Consider the following 19,530-nt stretch of genomic DNA (forward strand, 5'->3'; position numbering starts at 1 on the left):
GAAAATGGTTTAGTCCTCCCCGCACTAGTTGTCCTTAAGCCCCGCCTCCCAGACGCTCTTCGGCTTTTAGCGCATTTTAAAACTTTTAGGATTTAATTATATAAATAAGGGCTATTCAAGTGTTCATACTGGAAAGTTGATTTACCTCAAAAAAACATAAGAAGATTTATAGAAGTCTCTTTCCCAATGTAATTCAATGAGAATTTGCTTCAGCTCCTGGCAAACTTCCTGAGTGGCTTGCTCGAAACGTAGATAATTCAAAGAAGAAGTAGAGGGTCAGCTAACGATTTTGCTAACAAGACCACCCCTCAGTGTCATTACTGGGGAATGAACTCCAATATCATCAGTTCCATAAGATACATTAGAGTTTGAAGTTAGAACTTCTTCATATTTATTCAATAACTGCAAGATCAATCATATTATCCAAAGCATAACTTGTAAAGATTTTTCAGCTTTCTAAAGTTTTAATTATTTAGCTTTTTGGCATTGTAAACGACGAGATGCTGTTACTAGAGCTCACGTTGACATGTAGATATATACATTGTATTGTATAGGGTATATTGACACAGTATTGTGTAACCCTAACCCCCGGGCCCGCACACCTCTAAATATAGTTCCGGGAGGGAAACGGCAAGTGGTAGTCTCCAGGGGGGAGTTTGACATTTTTGCACATAGATATATTTATTTAATGTATATTGTCATAGCTTTATTCATGTGTATATTATTGGTAAATTGGTGGGGAAATATTTAGTAAATGTGTATATAGTTGTAGTAAATCGTTTGCTTAGATAAAGATAATGGTATGTGCCAGCCAATGAAGATCTGAGGCCTCCTACAAAAGGCAGTCAGTGTTGTTGAGAAGGGTGTTGTATACTGTGTGGGAGATGGAGGACAGCCATGTGGTCACAGTGGATGGACAAATAAAACAGTTTTCTGTGGAAAAACACCAACCGGCCTGCTTCTCCTATTTTTCCTCCATGGCCGCTCGGGCATTCTAACAGGCATATTTGCTTTCTGATTCTTTGTGTGTTATTGTTTATGGAAATAATCATGACTTGTGAAGTCTTGTTCAGTTGTCTGTTATTATGCAGTATAGTACGCACACTCTCAATGTAGTGGTTAGAAAACTAAGATGGTGTTTTTTTTGTTTTGTCTTATACCGTGGGAATGATAAATACTTAAATAAACATGAAGAATGTTCTCTTAAGGCAAGGCAAGGCAAGAAAATGGCATTTAAAAACAGTCATTAAAAAGCAAAGATAAAAGAAATATTAAAAGAAAAAATACATGGATAAAAGTTACAGTGCAGTTTAAGATATGAATAGTTCAATTAAAAGCAGCGGCAAAAAGAAAAGTCTTCAGCCTGGATTTAAAAGTAGTAAGAGTTGCAGCAGACCGGCAGATTTCTGGTAGTTTGTTCCAGATATTTGGAGCATAATAACTGAACGCTGCTTTACCATGTTTAGTTCTGACTCTAGGGACAGAAAGCTGACCAGTCCCTGAAGACCTGAGAGTTCTGGATGGTTCATAATTTAGCAGTAGGTCAGACATGTATTTTGGGCCTAAACCATGCAAAGCTTTATAAACCAGCAGCAGTATTTTGATATCAATTATTTGACACACAGGAAGCCAGTGTAAAGACTTCAGAACAGGAGTGATGTGATCCACTTTCTTAGTGTTGGTGAGGAACCAGTGTAAAGACTTTAGAACTGGAGTGATGTGATCCACTTTCTTAGTGTTAGTGAGGACTCGAGCAGCGGCATTCTGAATTAGCTGCAGCTTTCTAATTGATTTTTTTAGTGAGATCTGTAAAGACACCATTACAGTAGTCGAGTCTACTGAAGATAAAACCATGGACAAGTTTTTCCAAATCCTGCTGTGACATTAGTCTTTTAATCCTAGATATGTTCTTTAGGTGATAGTAGGCTGATTTAGTAACTGTTTAAATGTGACTGTTGAAACTCAGGTCAGAGTCCATGACTACACCTACATTTCTGGCTTTATCTGTTGTTTTGAACATTGCAGACTGAAGCTCAGCGTTAACTTTTATACGTTCTGCCTTGGCTCCAAAAACCATTACCTCAGTTTTATCTTTGTTTAATTGGAGAAAGTTCTGACACATCCAGTCATTGATTTGTTCAATGCACTTCCTCAGAGTTTGAATTGGAGAATAGTCTCCTGGTGAAATGGTTACGTATTTATTTTGTTGTTTTTCATTATCTGAGCCAGTGGTAGCATGTAGATGTTAAAGAGAAGAGGCCCCAAGATGGAGCCTTGAGGTACCCCACATGTCATATTTGTCAACTCCGATGTGTATTTACCTATAGAAACAACGTTTTTTCTGTCCTTTAAGTAGGATTCAAACCAATTTAGAACTGTTGCCGAAAGTCCCACCCAGTTTTCTAGTCGGTCTAGTAATATGTTGTGGTCAACAGTGTCAAACGCAGCACTGAGATCTAATAATACTAACACTAAAGTTCTGCCACTGTCTGTGTTTAAGTGGATGTCATTGAAGACCTTTACAAGAGCAGTCTCAGACCCCATTTACACCGGTTCGCAAACGCAAACGGACCGAATTCGTTATCAAAATAGTCTTCCGTTCACACGCATTCGCCTCATTTAACGTGTCCGTTCACACGAGACCACTGGAAACCAGAGTTCCCGTTAGAATATTTTTTTGCCGGTCAACATGTCCGTTAAAGTTTAAATCTTCCGGACAAAATGAGAAAAGTGCCGGTCAAAGGTCTTCTTTGTATTGAGCTTTTAAACAAATTGATATGATTCGATATTAAACAAACTAATTCTAGTAGATTAACTACATTATTCAAAAGTGTACAGTAATTTATAACACGGGAATAATAAACGGAGCGCTCTCTCTCCCTCTCCTGACAGCCCGTCAGTATCATGCAGCTCGCACCCGACAGTAAAACTAAACATATCTATAACTAGTTTAGGTAGTTTGAGAGGTAATTAAAATAGCTACGTGATATTCTAACCTGAAGTGTGTGTTTTGTTCCGCTCACCGCTGCAGATGATCATGCAGAGCTGCGTGTCGACTAGTCAGCAGCAGCTGATCTCTTGCTCCCGTCAAATTAGACTTCACTCGCGTTTATGTCCATATCGATCAGATCTAGCTAGTTCTAGCTAATGATATGACTACCTGCTTATTAAAAGACACCTAAACAATAAGCGTCGCTATGCAACCGGGTGAGGCCGCAAAGTATAGCGCAGCATTATGCATTTGTTTACATGCCCACCGGAACCCCGAGGCATTACCAACAGATCAACGCACAATCAACCCATACAGGACATCTCTTTCTTCACATTAAGTGTTAGACATTAGAATTGACTATTCTTGTCTGTCACATACTATTCTTGTCTGTCACATAAGTGGCGCAACTGATGCGGTATTGTGCTAAAGGGAAATTATTTTGACCGGACATTTTGACCGGAGAGATTTAGATTTGCCGGTCTTCAGCATATTTTACCGGTCATAGTCCGGTAATTAGTCCGGGAACTCTGCTGGAAACGCTGTAGTACATATTCCGGGCCTGTAAGTGGCGCTGTACTTATGCCACAAAATACACCAAAAGCAGCGAAGAAGACCCCCGAGCATGGTTGCCCTTCTGTTTATGCCCCGCGGTAGATTTAGCAACATGTAGTTCATGTAATTCTCCATGTCCACTTGCAAACACCACCTCAGTGCTGTGGTTTGGACGAAAGCCTGATTGGAACACATCGAAACAGTTATTTAATTGCAAGAAATTACTCAACTGTTGAAAAACAACTTTTTCAATGATTTTACCTAGAAATGGCCGGTTTGATATGGGCCTGTAATTGTTCATTACTGAAGCATCTAGATTATTCTTATTTAAGAGTGGTTTAATGACTGCAGTTTTCAGTGCCTGTGGAAAAACACCTGAGTGAAGAGACTTGTTTACTATGTGAAGTAGATCTGAGGCCATGCAATGAATTTTTTTTGGAAAAATCCTGTTGGAATAATATCAAGGCAACTTGAGGAGGATTTCAGATGTTTTATAATGTCCTCTAGGTTTTTATAGTTTAGTTCTACTTTAGTTCATTAGTGACTTCCCTAATAACAGCTTCAGATTAATGTGTACAGTTCATGGCTCAGTCATTTGTAAATACATTTCAAAAGGTGCATTAGAGACATGGATCTAGAGGGGAAGGGGGCCCACAGAGATAGCTTATGTATAGAGCCCGGAGTTTGTGCTACGCCCCTGCGAGGGGGTATGCCCATTATTTTAAATTAGTCCGAAGAAAGGACAGGAATGTGACGGTAAGGTGCTCTGCTGCAAACACAACATAAAACCTCTCCAAGCAACTGCAAAGGCAACATGCTAACACGAAGTTAGTAGCTCAAGACCCCCGAACCCAGAGTGATGATGTTCAGTGTGCCGGATAATAGAGTGGTGCAGGCACGCAGACTGCGTGGGGCCTCACCTCGCGGAGGGGGCCTCACCTCATCTGAAGCGCAAATGCGGCGCACCTTTATGCGCTTATGCGGCGCAATTAGTGTAAGCACGCCAGTTTCACCGCTGCGAGGCTTCATAATCAATTTAGTGGTTTGGCGCTTAATCACGGCAGCAAGAAATGACGTAAGCTCCATGATCAAAACTGCCAAAAAGAATTTCATCAATGACAAAACTGAGGAAAACAAAAATAAACCCCGTGAACTTTGGAAATTACTCAATAACCAGCTTGGCTGCAGTAAAAAACTCAAAACGAGATTTTCAAACTTAAACATAAAGACAGATAACAGGCTCATCACAGACAAACTGGATGTGGCCAAGTACTTGAAATTTTTTTTCACAAACATAGCCACAACTCTTGTAAATAAATGACCCTCCCACTCAGGGCTTTTTGGAGTAGATCACATCATGACCTACTACAAAAACCTAGGGGTACGCAAAGATGATTTCAGTCTAGCAAGGGTAACAACAGCAGAGGTACTCATTAAACTGAGCGCCCTCAAACCTAACAAGGCCACTGGCCACGACAATATCCCCTCCAAATTCCTCAGAGACACAGCAACCGCCATCTCACCAGTCATAGCTCACATAATTAACCTCTCCATAAAACAGGGAAAAGTACCCAAAGACTTCAAAATTGCAAGAGTAACCCCCCTGCACAAAAAGGGCAGCAAATTGGACCCAGGCAACTACCGCCCTGTTTCTATACTTACCTCCATCTCGAAAGTCATGGAAAAAATAGTATATGAACAGGTCGAAAAGTACCTCGCGGAAAAGAAACTAATCTATGAATTTCAATCTGGCTTTAGAACATCCCACTCCACTGACACATGCCCTCTTTATTTGAACGACCACATCAAACAAGAGGTGGACGAGGGTAAATACTGCGGCATGGTGATGCTGGACCTACAAAAGGCTTTCGACACTGTCAATCACCCCATTCTGATTGACAAGCTAAAAGCAATTGGTTTTGATAAACTATCGGTGAGCTGGATGCAATCCTACCTGGAGGGGAGAGAACAGATGGTGGAGGTAAACGGTACTCTGTCCCCCCCCCTCCCAGTGAGCTGTGGTGTTCCACAAGGAAGCATATTAGGTCCGTTACTGTTCCTAATTTATGCAAATGACAAGTCATCAGCATGTGACTGCAACTTGTTCCTGTTCGCGGACGACTCAGCCCTGCTGGTCTCTGACAGGAGCAGATTGCAGGTTGAAAAAACCCTCAGCTCCGAGCTCGGCAGAATCTGCACCTGGCTCGCCGATAATAAATTATCATTACACCTGGGTAAAACAGAGTCCATTCTCTTCGGTTCGAAACATAATCTCAGCAAATCCGACGACTTCTTAGTTGCAGTGGGTGACATTATTGTCACTAGTAAGAAGGAAATTACATACCTAGGATCTATTCTTGAGGCAAACCTCTCCTGTGAAAAAATGGCATCCAATGTAATAAAAAAAGTCAATCAAAGAACTAGATTCCTATACCGGATCTCCTCTCTGGTAAACAAAAGCACCCTGAAAACTCTGCCAGGAGCACTCATTCAAGGGTACTATGACTATGCTTGCACGTCATGGTACCATAGCACCTCCAAGGCGCTAAAAATAAAACTTCAAACATCACAAAATAAACTGGTCAGACTACTGCTTGACCTTTCATCTAGAACCCACCTCACCTCTGCCCACTTTGACAACCTAGGATGGCTTAGAGTAGACGACAGAGTACAGCTACTTGCAATGGGCCTGGTCTACAAGATCCACTACACCTCTATGGTACCCATGTACATGTCAAAATTCTTCCCAAAGGTCAAGGAATACCATGACCATAACACCAGAGGGAGCTCCACAAATCATGTAAAACCCAGATTTGGCACAAAAAAGGGGGAATACACGTTTCGCAATTATGCCACATCAAGGTGGAACGCTCTTCCCACAGCTGTAAAGGAAAGTAAAACTATACTTACCTTCAAAACCTCTCTTAAAGAGCACCTTCGGGGGAGAGCATTGCAAAACTGGCCCCGGTAATGGTACAAATCTCAACCTGTCGTACAATGGACAGCTTCCCCCCCCATCTATGTATATACTCGCATTTTAGACTCTGTTACTAACTGTATATCTGTAGACTTGGTATGTCTTAAATGTCCAGTTAGGATGTATTAGAACGAAATCTAAAATGAAAATTGTAAATAAGCCATCTGTATGTAAATTGTAAATAAGCCATCTGTATGTCAAATATGTCTTAAATGATATGATGAATTGGAAATGGGGGACCCTGATGTAAACAAGACGAAAGTCTTTCTCTGGTCTGCATCGCCTTAACAATTGTATGTTTTGAGCTGTACTGTACTGTACCCAATATACAAGCTGTTAATAAACTTTTCAATCAATCAATCAAGCATTTAGCTGCATCTGAGCAGAGCAGACAGCTCGTCACAGAACTCACTGCTTGCCTTGCTCCAAAGGGGGCTGGGCCAGCAGCTACAGACCCAGAATCAGCCATTCTCTAACAGGCCTGAAATAGAGGGATATGAGGGATGTCTACAATGCATGATCGGTTTGATATTTTGAGCAAATCACATCATAGACATGTTTTTTATATATCTGACGCATAATATATGCCTAAAAATAGCAGCATGATAGGAGATCTTTAATGCATCAATAATTATAAAACATATCGTATATATTATTCTGAAATTGAACAATCTGCACAATGACTACTTTTACTTTTGGATCTTTAACTATATTTCGATGATAATACTTTTCAACTTTTACTTGAGTAACATTTTTGAATGCAGGACTTTTACTTGTAACAGAGTACTCCTGCACTCTGAGTACTTCTACCACCTCTGTTCATACTGATACAGTCTGACGTTTGGCTGAAAGTAACACCACATCAATTCTTACCTTTGTGCAGCCGGAAGTGAGACTCAAACATGTTCTGACAGTTGAAAGTGATCTAAAGCACCATCTAGTGTTATAATGTTGCTAGGAATAGACATAAAAAAAACCTCAGCCCTCTACATCCGGCACATAAAACTACAACAATGAAAACATGACAGCAACCGGTAAAAGCCATTTATTTACATTGTTTTGCTCTCCACCTATCAGACAGCAACGAAGAATAACTCAAATGTTTAAATATATACACTGTAAAAGATCCAATAGAAAGAGTCATTTTGATCTTCCCCATTTTAATATAAAAAACATAGTTCACTATAATCAGAGAAACATTTTCTTACTCCTCTCTGGTGGTGTGCAGCCATGTGAATAGTGCTAGCTGCTGAGGTCAGAGGACGTTTTAAAGCCAAGCAGAGGTTGGACATTTTCTAACAATCTGGATAAAATGTTTGTCCATCACTTCTACCAGTTGATGCATTGCACACAGAGTTAATAGCTGAGATGTGGGAACTCCAAAAAGGATCTCAAGAGGTGAAGACTCGAGCAGTCAGAACATCAGCCGAGGGGGGGGGACACGATACACCAAATCTGGACGTATAATACTCACTAGTACTGCAGTAAGCTCAGAAGGTCCAGACTGAAGCAGGAATGGATCTGCAAACTGTGGGGGGGCTGAAAATGTGTTTCTTTAAGTACTCAAATAATCCAATGATGCAGTTTCTATTTTAAATTCTAGATCATTTTTATATTGGAGGATTTCACATATAAAAAGTTTCTGGCTAAATTTCGGCTTTCATAGACAATAAGAAAATAAAAATTCATATAAAAATCTGTACAATTTTCAACGTCTCTCCATAGATGACAGTGTTACCAGTCCTTTGTCAGAACAGGTATTTTCGACAGGAGTCGGACCCACAGCGACACTCCACTCGGATCCTCTTCTTCGGGGAGCCGGGGAGCCCCGCCAGGTTGAAGCTGGAGTCCATCTTGGTGCTCTCCGTGTCCACCGGGTCAACTGCAGACAAACACAGGGCAGGATGGAGAGGGCTCAGAAGAGAAGCCAGCCACTTTCTATACTATGCCCTTCACCAAATGTTTCTCCTGCATACTGGTATGTTACCATTTAAACCATTGTTCTTTGTCCAGTTTGATATTTGAAACCTAAGGAAAACTGAACAAAACTCTAGCCTGGCCTATGGCCTTTTCCTGCGTAAGGTTCACTGCCTGGTGCTTTAGCCGCAGTTGGATTTTTAAGTTTTTATTTTATTATGTTTGCTTTTTGTTTAGGGACATAAATAGCATATATGCTGATAGGCTTGTTCCCCATCACGGAATGAACATAACCACTAGATGATTGGATATGGAATCGTTGTTGAGTTGTGAGCATGTAATTCTAAGCCACATCTTTGGCAGATGTTTTGATTAATGGCAGCTATCTTGTTTTAAGGTCTTGCTTATTTCTACCAAAAATGTGTATCCCCCTCCTTGCTATATACCATATTTGGTGTTGACAAGTCAAAATGTCCATTTCCCATTGTACAATTTAGTAAAACATCTAGTTCGGCAGACTTTAGCGATTCTTGAGGCTTTTTGTAGATCCCGTTTAGTTGGATATGTGTGGCAATTTTGAGTCAGTTACACTCAAAGGCCTTTTGAAAAACACATTTTTGGTGGTTGATTACAACTGAGATTCTTTAAAAATAAAACACTTTCTACATGTAACTGCTCACAACAAGGCCAGTGTATCTTCTTGAGTAATCGGGTGATGACTTCTGCAAAGACACATTGCTGTTGAGATTTTCTGATGCATTTTTTTCCCTTTCCTTCAGAGACGGTAGCTCACAATAAACTGTTCTGATAACTAGCCCTGCAGGCAGAGAAAGAACTGTTATTTTGGTTTTGTGGCGAGCTGGCCCCTAAAGATGATTCTGGTGACAGTGTTAATTAAAACTAAATCAGCGGCCCTTACTCTGCATCTTGTAGTCAAAGGTGAGCTCCTCTCCGCTCCGGATAGCTCGTGTTGAGAATAAAGCGATTCTTGGGAGCCTCTCATCAATGTTGTTGATGAACACATTAAATACCTGCAGGTTGGGGTTACACTGCAAAAAGAACACAACTTGTGTCAGGAGATTTTCTGACTCTGCTTAACTATAGCAGACATTGAAAGAAACTTTACATTTCCAAATAATAAAAATACATTTAATGTATATAGCGCTTATCTAGATACTCAAAGTAGCCTAATATATACACAGCATATTGTATGTGCTGAGTAAGGGAGGAGCTATGCAAAGACTGCAAGTGACATCATCAACAAGTCACTGCACATTTATCTGATTTATTTTACAGGGTTACAGAGACTTATGGATAAAAATGTAATGCATTTAAAATACTCTGCAGTATGACTTATCAAAGTTAACAAACGTTTACTTGACTGTATAGTGTAATTGATTTTACGGTTACTGAATGTACCATGTACACAAGTGCCTTCAGTACCTTTTACAGCACTAAACAAAGACAGTAATGTTATCCTCTTTTATCACACTCACGCTGTGGTTGACAAAGTGGGAGATGTTGCCTTGGTGAGCTGCGTCCACGGTGTACACGTCCTCCACATAGTCCAGGTCAAACAGGTACGTGGAGCCCTGGCAGTCGTACACATGACCCCTCCTCTCGGCTTCCTCATTCGTGATGATCTGCAGGAAACAGGACAACACAGGAAATCACTGCAACAAACATTGTTTTTTGGATGCAACACAAAAATAACAATTGATTAAAAGAAACTCAAATACCCTTTTCAGATATATATCAATTTCAGCACGAGCAAGCTCAGCCATAAAACATGACATGTATTCTAAAACACTGATCTGAGCCCCATTGATAGAAGAGAAGGACAGTTACATCAGCACAAACAGAGGGATTACAAACCTATAAACAAGAGCACTGCAATAAATCCTGTCTTAGCTTTTCTTAGAGAGGTGTCATAAGAGTGCCTGTCTAGAATTAACAAAGAAAACATTTCAGCCTGATTTCTTTTAATTGTTTTGGTTCCAGGAGAACACAGGCTTTCAATCATGAATAATTAAAATGCAGAAAATAATTGTATCTTTTTTTATGTTGCCTGAACGTAATATGTAGAGTCCGTCTTTAGTAATTTGGCCGGCTAATACACTACATTAGTTCAAATGGTTTTCTCCTAATGCAGAGTGGCAGAGGATGGGACTGTGTTACTATAATAAAAACTTGTTCCCCTCAGGGTGTTCATGGACAACCAAAGACCAACTCTTAAGGACCGTCACTAAGCTGAATCTGAATCCTTCAAACTGGAGCTATGAGTGTGCAGATCGGTTTTTATTTATAAGAGATATTTGAAACACCTTTCAATATAATACCTATACCGGGGCTTCTTGAGCTATCAAATTTGTAGTTGACTAATTGATTTGTTGACTTGAATCAACAGATGTGTAAAACTACAGTGACAGAGACTACTAATGCCAGGTTTTGTAAAAACTGTTTCCACCTCAGCAGTTATTTACATTACAGTAAATCTGAAAAGGGTCCTGATGCACACCTACAGACTGTCCCCTTCACTACACCCAGAACACACATGTTTACCTAACCCTAACCACAGATAGTGTGTGACAGCAGATGCTAGGTGAATCCAGCGGGCTGCAAGGAACCGTGATTTAGGCATGGAAGAATGAAGTGGTGAATACAGAAGGGGATGAGACACAGGGAAGAACTACCTGATTACCATAGTAGTTAGATCATTACCAGACCTCTCAACTGTAGGTTTTTTTGCCAGTTTAAAAAAAAAAAAAAATAGTATATATATATTTTTTTGGTGTACTTCTATTTGCCTACTACTAAAATACGAATTATATTAAAATTGCACAGACTACAACTGCGCAAACAGATCTACAGCAGTTAATACACACACACACACTATAGAGAAATACCTCAAAGTACCCAGTTTGAACCAGCATGCAAACAAATTGACCAGCGTTTTCTCTCATCTGCACCTGAGTGTTCATGCTGGTGTCTATCTGCTGGGCCAGAGACTTTCTGTTGCCCCAAGATTTCTCCTGTCGTCGGCAGATTATTTTTAAATTAAATTATGGATGTATCTGTTTCTCATTTATGTGTGTCAAACCGAGGGGGCTTACAAGTGAAATAAATATAAAATCATTGTCCGGTTTGAACATATATTTGTTTTCTTTACCGTGTTGCTGATTGTATTTAGTATTGTTTCCACTATATTCTCAATGATTATACTTCACTTGAGTGAATATTTGCATGTTTTGTCTTCTGTAAGAATAATGAATCGTAACGAAAAAAAACAATTTGGTGAAATAAGCATGTAACCCCGCCCATTATGGAAGTGGAATCAAGAAGGGAGAGCTGTGTGTGAGCAGGTCTTACCTCCCCCACATACTCCATGATGAAGGTGTTCTTCCTGATGTGCTGCAGCGTGCGCACCCCCCACCCCCGGCCGTTCTCCGTCTTAAAGATGCACAGGTCAACCTGGATGCCCTTCTGCACTACTCTGTTGGGACACTCGGAGCAGCAGCTGCATTGGGAGTTACACTCGTATATGGGCTGTCCCGGCCGGATCCGGACCAGGCCCTTGTCATTGTAGGCCATGCGGTGCAGCGAGGCCCCGGGGCAGCAGCCGTTTATTGGTTCCTCCAAACAGTTTTTACACTCACAGCCCACCGCCATCTCATCTAACACAATCCCTTGGCCTACTTTGTAGTTGTTGATGTAGGTGAAGCTCTTTGGAGGGCCCTCAAGGTCCACTTCGTTTGCAACAAAAATGCGGCCCGGGTGGTTGCGCGTCTGGTTCAGATGGGCCTCCCAGCGCTTCAGACTCTGACGGAGCTTGGCTTTTTGGACCAGGAATGAGGATATTTCCTTATCCAGTTTTTTTGGGGTGTTGCGTCTCTTGTGGCGCCTCAGCTGCTGATCCAGGTCCAGGTGGAACTGCTTTATCAGTTTGTGGCATTTAAGGTTCCTCTTGGGTTCCCAGCTGTTATCCGACTCTGGGAAGCCCTTCCACTTCAACAGGTAGAACTCCTCCTGCTGAAACACAAAGCACTTTTAAATAGGGGCAAAGATTTCTGCAAAGATGTCTGATGTACGCAGCCCAAAACCAGAATGCCAGGTATGTGCTTATATATGTCTCATAATTATTTGTGTGAACATAAAAATAATTTGTGTGTAAATATGTGATTTGTAAATGTAAAACACCATCCACAAATGCATAAAACGGATCTGCAAATACGCTAAATATTTTTACAAATTAAAAAAAAAAGATCTTTGAATATCTCTTTAACATTTACAACTTTCGATCAGGCATTTGTGAATCCATTTTGTGTTTGTCGACCAAAAATGTGCTTGCGGATCTCAAATCTCTGCTCGTGGATCGTCTTTTTACACACATGGAGTTTTGAGACAAACTTTCTGCCGGTCTCGGCTAAAATCTACTCGTGTCACTCGGTTATTTTCGGAAACCACGTGATGGCCTGCTGATGACGACATTTCCGCATGGTTTTCAAAGTAAGAGCATGATGGTTTGTTTAATGCGCTGTTTTTTTTAATGAACAGCGGAACGTTAGATGCATTCTTCATCACCATCATCATCATGTTATAGTGATACAGTTTAGTTTATTGGTTCAACTTTCTTCATTGTTTTTTGTGTATTCAGTCAAGCGGGTCAAAGTTACAAAGCACTTCACATCTTATTAATCAGCCTAGTTTTACCTTACCAGTGGTAAGGTAATCTGTAGAAAAGAAAGAGAGAGAGAGCAAGATTGTTGTTGCTGCGCTAACAGATATTAGAAGCTGTTTCTACAACTAAGTGAAAGGAAAGTCCTCTCCTGTCAGATAACGTCAGCTCAGTGAGGTAAAGGACTCTCTCAGTGTTTAGATAGTTAACTTTAGTCTAATGGCGCGTTTCCACTACACGGCCTCGCTCGGTATGGCTAGGCCTCGTTAGGACTGGCTCACTTTAATGCTGCGCTTCCATTACAGTTTAGGAACTGGGGTAGTATCTATAGTAACGCAGTGTAGGCGGAGCCGTGACGTCATCTTCAATGAGAACCCCAGAAAAACAACACAGCCGTTAGCTGTTAGCACTCAGAGCTCACAGCTCCTCATATATGTTCAGAAACTAGACAAAAGTTAAACAAGTACAAACCACAGACTGTCTGTGTCATGGTGAGTACAGTCGCTGGTTTATTTATGTCTGTATAGGCCGTTGTTGTGAGTGTGGACGGTCGGAGCATATACTGCGTTAGCTTAGCCAATCTCCATTCAGAAAACACGCATTTTAAAAGGTTTTTTCGCCTGCCGTCTGTCTGCAGACTTGACAAAGCATTAATTCATGGTTTTTACTAACCGGTATCAGTATGTTGTTACTTCGGCATCATTTTGAAACGTGTATTACAATTAAATCACGGTCAAATATGTCCATCTTGTTGTAGTTGTAGCCCCCTTGCCAGCGATTCTCTCTCTAGTTTAGCATACTCAGCCCGACTCAGCCTGGTTGTCTCTGGCCCTAGACCCACGATTTTATGAGGCCAGAAAAACTGTGAATTAGGACCCGCCGGCCGGTACTAGGCCAAGTGGAAACGCAACCAAAAACGGGCCGCTGACGTCACAGCCCTCTTAAACCGTGCTCCGCGCTGTAGTGGAAACGCGCCATTAGTTATCTCAGTGGGTCTCAAAACAGTTTGATCACCATTTATGTAAACAAGTATTTCTGAGGCACACCTTCATATGATCATTATAGTTAGGCTATAAAACAATAAGAGAATAAATGAAAAACAGGTATGAAATACTATATGACAGTAAAACAAGAGTACAGTTTAAAAGGAGAGTGATTTGTAAAATATCCATAAAGAAAAAGTAAATCTGTTTACAGTTCTGTTTCATATGGGTGTTGAGAGATGTATCCATAGATCTCTTCATTTTGCTCTCAAAGTGCACCAGATTGATGCATTTAACTTCAATAATTTAAAAACAAATCTTCCCGGGGGAACATGCCCCCGGAACCCCCTAGGAGGCTGGTCCGCCCCCCACTTATAAAAAAATAGCACTTTACCCTTCCTATATGCCGTGAGCTGATTATCGAGCCTTCATTGTAACAGTCGCGGGTGTACTGTATGTGCGTGTGGGGAGTGTTGCAGTAGAACATTTCACTAGCCCATAGCTACATTAATGGGAAACCCTACATGTTTGAGCAACCTCTATGAAGCGGCAAGCTACCCCACAGCACCCCCAACAGAAAATCTCTGGCACTGCCCATGTATCTATCTATCTATCTGTCTGTCTATCGGTAGGTAGGTAGCTTATATATATATATATATATATATATTAGGGCTGTCAAGTTAACGCGTTAACGCAAAAAAAAAAATTAACGCCACTAATTATTTTAACGCGATTAACGCATGTGTATTTTTTGTCCTCGGCCGCCGTAGTTTCAGAGCGCATCGAGTGTAAAATACCATCGACAAGCTGATGCTGACAGCCCCGCTCCTGTCGCCAGCTTGTGGCAGACCACACTTCCACGCTCACCGGCAGGCCCGGACTGGCCATCGGGAGGACCGGGAGGGAGTGTGTATGTGTGGCGCAACTCGCGCGAGCGAGGCACACCTTACGTGGTGTTGTTGTTAGCATCTGGTGGTAGCTAGCTGCGCTAACGGATATAAGGAGCTGTTTCAATGACATTTCGCCGACAACTGCGCCGAGCACTTGACTTTATGCAGGTAGCCAGACAGTGGGACATTGTACGAAAAGTCAGCACAGATAGTACGCGCAACATGATTGCAGCGTCCAGGCAGCACCCGTTCGAGCATATATGCCTTGAGCGGCACATAGCTCCCACGATCCATCACAGTGTATCCATCACAGTGTATCCATCACAGTGTATCCATCACAGTGTGGGGGCACACACACACACACACACACACACACACACACACACACACACACACACACACACACACACACACACACACACACACACACACACACACACACACACACACACACACACACACACACACACACACACACACACACACACACACACACACACACACACATCACACACACACACACACACACACACACACACACACACACACACACACACACACACACACACACACACACACACACACACACACACCACACACACACACACACACACACACACACCACACACACACACACATCACACACACACACACACACACACACACACACACCACACACACACACACACACACACACACACACACACACCACACACACACACACACACACACACACACACACACACACACACACACACACACACACACACACACACACACACACACTTATTGTATGAGAGAGGTTCCAGGTTGAATTGAGGCGAATATTTGTAATGTTCAGAGGTTGTTGTGTTTAATATTCATGAGAATATTTGTCATTGTTCAAATGATAATAAACAAACATATAAAGCATATTTGTCCACTCATATGTTGATAAGAGTATTAAAAACGTGAAAGATATCCCTCTAAGGTACATTTAGAACAGATAAAAAATGTGCGATTAATTTGCGATTAATCGCGATTAACTATGGACAATCATGCGATTAAATATTTTAATCGACTGACAGCCCTAATATATATATATAGATAGATACTTCATTCATCCCAAATTGTGAAATGTGTGGAAACAAGTATAAACATAATAACATTAAATACAAATGAAAGCAATAGACAGGAATGTATGCATATACAGTAGAAAGGACACGATGAATATTATAACATATAATGTAGCCTTACTATGAAGGCTGACCTAAATACGGTGCTTTTCAACAGATTACCTTACCACTGCACTCACTGGTAAGGTAAAACTAGGCCGATTAATAAGATGTGAAGTGCTTTGTAACTTTGACCCGCTTGACTGAATACACAAAAAACAATGAAAAAAGTTGAACCAATAAACTAACTCAAACTAACTGTATCACTATAACATGATGATGATGGTGATAAAGAATGCATCTAACGTGTGTAAAAAGACGATCCACAAGCAGAGATTTGAGATCCACAAGCAGAAATGTGAGATCCACAAGCGCATTTTTGGTCGACAAATACAAAATGGATTCACAAATGCCTGATCGAAAGTTGTAAATGTTAGAGATATTCAAAGATCTTTTTTTTAATTTGTAAAAATATTTTGCGTATTTGCAGATCCGCTTTACATTTGCAAATTTATTTGTGAGTTTTCAAATCTTTTAAATGCATTTGTGGATGGTGTTTTACATTTACAAATCACATATTTACACACAAATTATTATGAGACATATCTAAGCCCATAGCCAGGCTTCGTGTTTAATATATAGTTCCAATGAGTCAAACGATTTGCAGCCAATATTTAATGTTTCGGTTACGTTCTATGTTCCTGCATTATACACTGGTAGATAACTGGTAATAACAAGGTAACCTGGAATAACCAGCTGCAACATTTATGTTATTTCATAAATGGCATCACTGTACACGCATTTTAGAGGATGGAAAAGGGTTTTTTGTTTGACATGTTTAAGACAAAAAATCTAAGGTTAAGGAGATCAGCAGGGAGGAAGTGCAACTTGATCAGACCCTTATTGAAACAGGGCCTTGTTCTGATGTGAATTTAATACAAATCTTAATAAACTATTTTGCATTTTCCTCGAGGACCCTTTGTGTGGAGAACCCCTGACGTTGATGAGATAGAGCTGTTAATATAAGAAAGCTGTGTGTTATGATCAGAGGTGAAAGAAGTACTCGGATCTTGTTCTTAAGTAGAAGTAGAAGTACAAGAGTGTATGAATACTCTGTTACGAGTAAAAGTCCTGCATTCAAAATGTTACTCAAGTAAAAGTAAAAAAGTATTAGCATCAGATGTTTCTATACTCATTCTGCTGATTGGTCGTTTTCAGAATAATATATATGATATGTTGTGATTTTGGTGTTGATTATATTTCACATCATTAATCCAAATCTGTAAAGTAACTAAATGTATTAAATAAATGTAGTGGGGTAAAAATACACGGTTTACCTCTGAATTAAATGGGGTAGAAGTACAAAGTAGCAAGAACTCAAGTAAAGTACCTCAACATTTTACTTAAATACAGTACTTGAGTACATGTACACACCAATGGTTATAGTACTGGTGGTTTACCTTAGGCTTCTTGTAGTCGCAGATGAATTCCACATCATAGACATTGGTGCTGCCTCGGTTCACCCCCAGCTGTTTGCAGTAGAGCTTCTCTCCGCGGCACAGAGCCTGCAGGTCCTCCCAGGACATTTTGCAGGACACACTGCAACCTGACACACACACGCACTTTAACTCAGTGTTAAGGCATGGAAGCTACACCAAACCCACTTAAAGTAAATCCATTTAAACTGGATCTGCTATGCGAGGGATCTGCAAATCAATATTACAAGACTACTAACAGTTCTTCATGCAAACGTTAATCAACATATCTCAATGAAATCGAACGATCAATTTGACCGCCAAACACAGCAGTAGAGGAGATGAGATATTCAAAAGCGAGACAGCAACATTCTTTGGGATTCTGATAGTCGAATACATACCCTTCAGAGCAACATAAAATATTTGTCAAAAACACATAAAGTTCCATTTAAACATTACCGTGGCGCTGCATGGCGCGTGAAACGTACCTAACAATACAACGGTTTCTCCGCTTATCCTGCAGCCTGCCCCTAAAAACACAGCGCTACACTAACATAATAAGTAATGCTTTCTACAACATAAAGTATATTCCTATTGCTGATACAGTCAAAATTATTTCAAATTCACAAGCAGAATGTTGGCACAAAAGAGGCTGCCAGTGACGTTACTCCAGACAAATGACTTCCTAGTCACCATAAAGTACCACCCACGCGCTCTCATTCATGTTTTGTAAACTCTATGACAAAAAACATAGTGTATATTTAAGCTATTTTAAAAGTGTAACGCTCGACGTAAATAAGCATAACGGAATATCAAATCATATGTAGTCTTATGAGTTACCTTTCAAATATTCCGCCATGTTTTCCACACAGCCGCCAAAATGGAGATACAACATTGGTGGGAGGATCCTGCTGCAGGGAGAGAGCAGCGGCTTATGATTGGATGAACGTCATCTATTTGTCCTCTCATTGGTTCAGGATGTAGTCAGGAGGGTCGGCCGGAAGACAATAGCTGTTTACGAAGCTAGTTTTCACTAAGAAGTTAGGAACGTATCTAGTTATAATAGTCTGCCTGCTGTTAGTTAGGAGGCAACTATTGTTGTGTTCTGGTACTGTATGAACAATCAATACTCCAGACTACGACGTGCTATATTCAACGTTTATTGGTATTCCGGAGGAGTCTATCGTTTTTCCAACCCAGTTTAGATTTAACCACGCCCACTTCCGCATTACGCAAGCATCGACGTAGCTCTACGCGATAGCGTCACAAAGCAGAATATTGAATAGTTGATTTTTGTCTTTCCAAAGGATTTGTTGACTGAAAGTAAACGATCCTATAATCAAAGCCATATCGAAGAGTCCTGAGATTGTATTACTGGTGTTTTATCATCTATAAATAGCCTGTGTGTATCCTCAAATTTCGTTTTCAGGACAAACAAAATACGTTTTAAATATTTTATCAGCTGGTGTAAGTGTAAGCAGAATATTGAATATAACCTTGACTATTACTGTGTACTACATTTATCTGACAGCATTATTTAATGATACTATTTTATATATATATACACTTTTATTAAAGGTAGGGTAGGTAAGTTTGAGAAACCGGCTCGAGATACACTTTTTGTTATATTCCATGGAATGCTCTTAACATCCCGATAGCAATGAATATCTTAAGTGCTTTGACAAAAAATCCATACAAAAATGTCATCTGTGGAAGCCATAGTACTGTAAAAAGTACGACCAATCATTTTAGCCGGCCCAGCTAAAATAACTGGATGGCCTACCTGCCTGTCAGCCTTCCATCTGTGCACAAACTTATTTCTTGCCCTCATTGGTCATGTGCGCGTTCGTGTGTGTTGGAGGAGGGGCTCTGTAAGGAAGTGGCAGATTTTCTCCGGTTGTGTATTTTCAAATTC

At 40.6% G+C, this 19,530-nt stretch overlaps 1 protein-coding gene across 3 annotated transcripts; it reads right to left on the minus strand.

Moving 5' to 3' along the window:
• Positions 1-7,539: 7,539 nt before the first annotated feature.
• On the minus strand, positions 7,540-18,816 carry LOC117481505 (histone-lysine N-methyltransferase SUV39H1-like). 3 transcript variants are annotated; one of them, XM_034129218.1, is made up of 6 exons: positions 18,456-18,816; positions 17,601-17,746; positions 11,808-12,464; positions 9,935-10,081; positions 9,358-9,487; positions 7,540-8,403 (listed from the first exon to the last, which is right to left on the minus strand). In XM_034129218.1, exons 1-6 carry the CDS (start codon positions 18,508-18,510, stop codon positions 8,270-8,272), a joined length of 1,269 nt encoding a protein of 422 aa, XP_033985109.1. In that variant the 5' UTR covers positions 18,511-18,816; the 3' UTR covers positions 7,540-8,269. The 3 variants fall into 3 exon arrangements, with proteins under 3 accessions (XP_033985109.1, XP_033985108.1, XP_033985110.1); XM_034129217.1 differs by having other exon boundaries at positions 11,808-12,467; positions 18,456-18,815; XM_034129219.1 differs by lacking the exon at positions 18,456-18,816 and adding an exon at positions 18,104-18,287 and having other exon boundaries at positions 11,808-12,467.
• Between the last annotated feature and the right edge of the window lie 714 nt (positions 18,817-19,530).

The sequence above is a fragment of the Trematomus bernacchii genome, unplaced genomic scaffold, assembly GCF_902827165.1.
Source record: "Trematomus bernacchii unplaced genomic scaffold, fTreBer1.1, whole genome shotgun sequence".
NCBI classification, from domain to species: domain Eukaryota; kingdom Metazoa; phylum Chordata; class Actinopteri; order Perciformes; family Nototheniidae; genus Trematomus; species Trematomus bernacchii.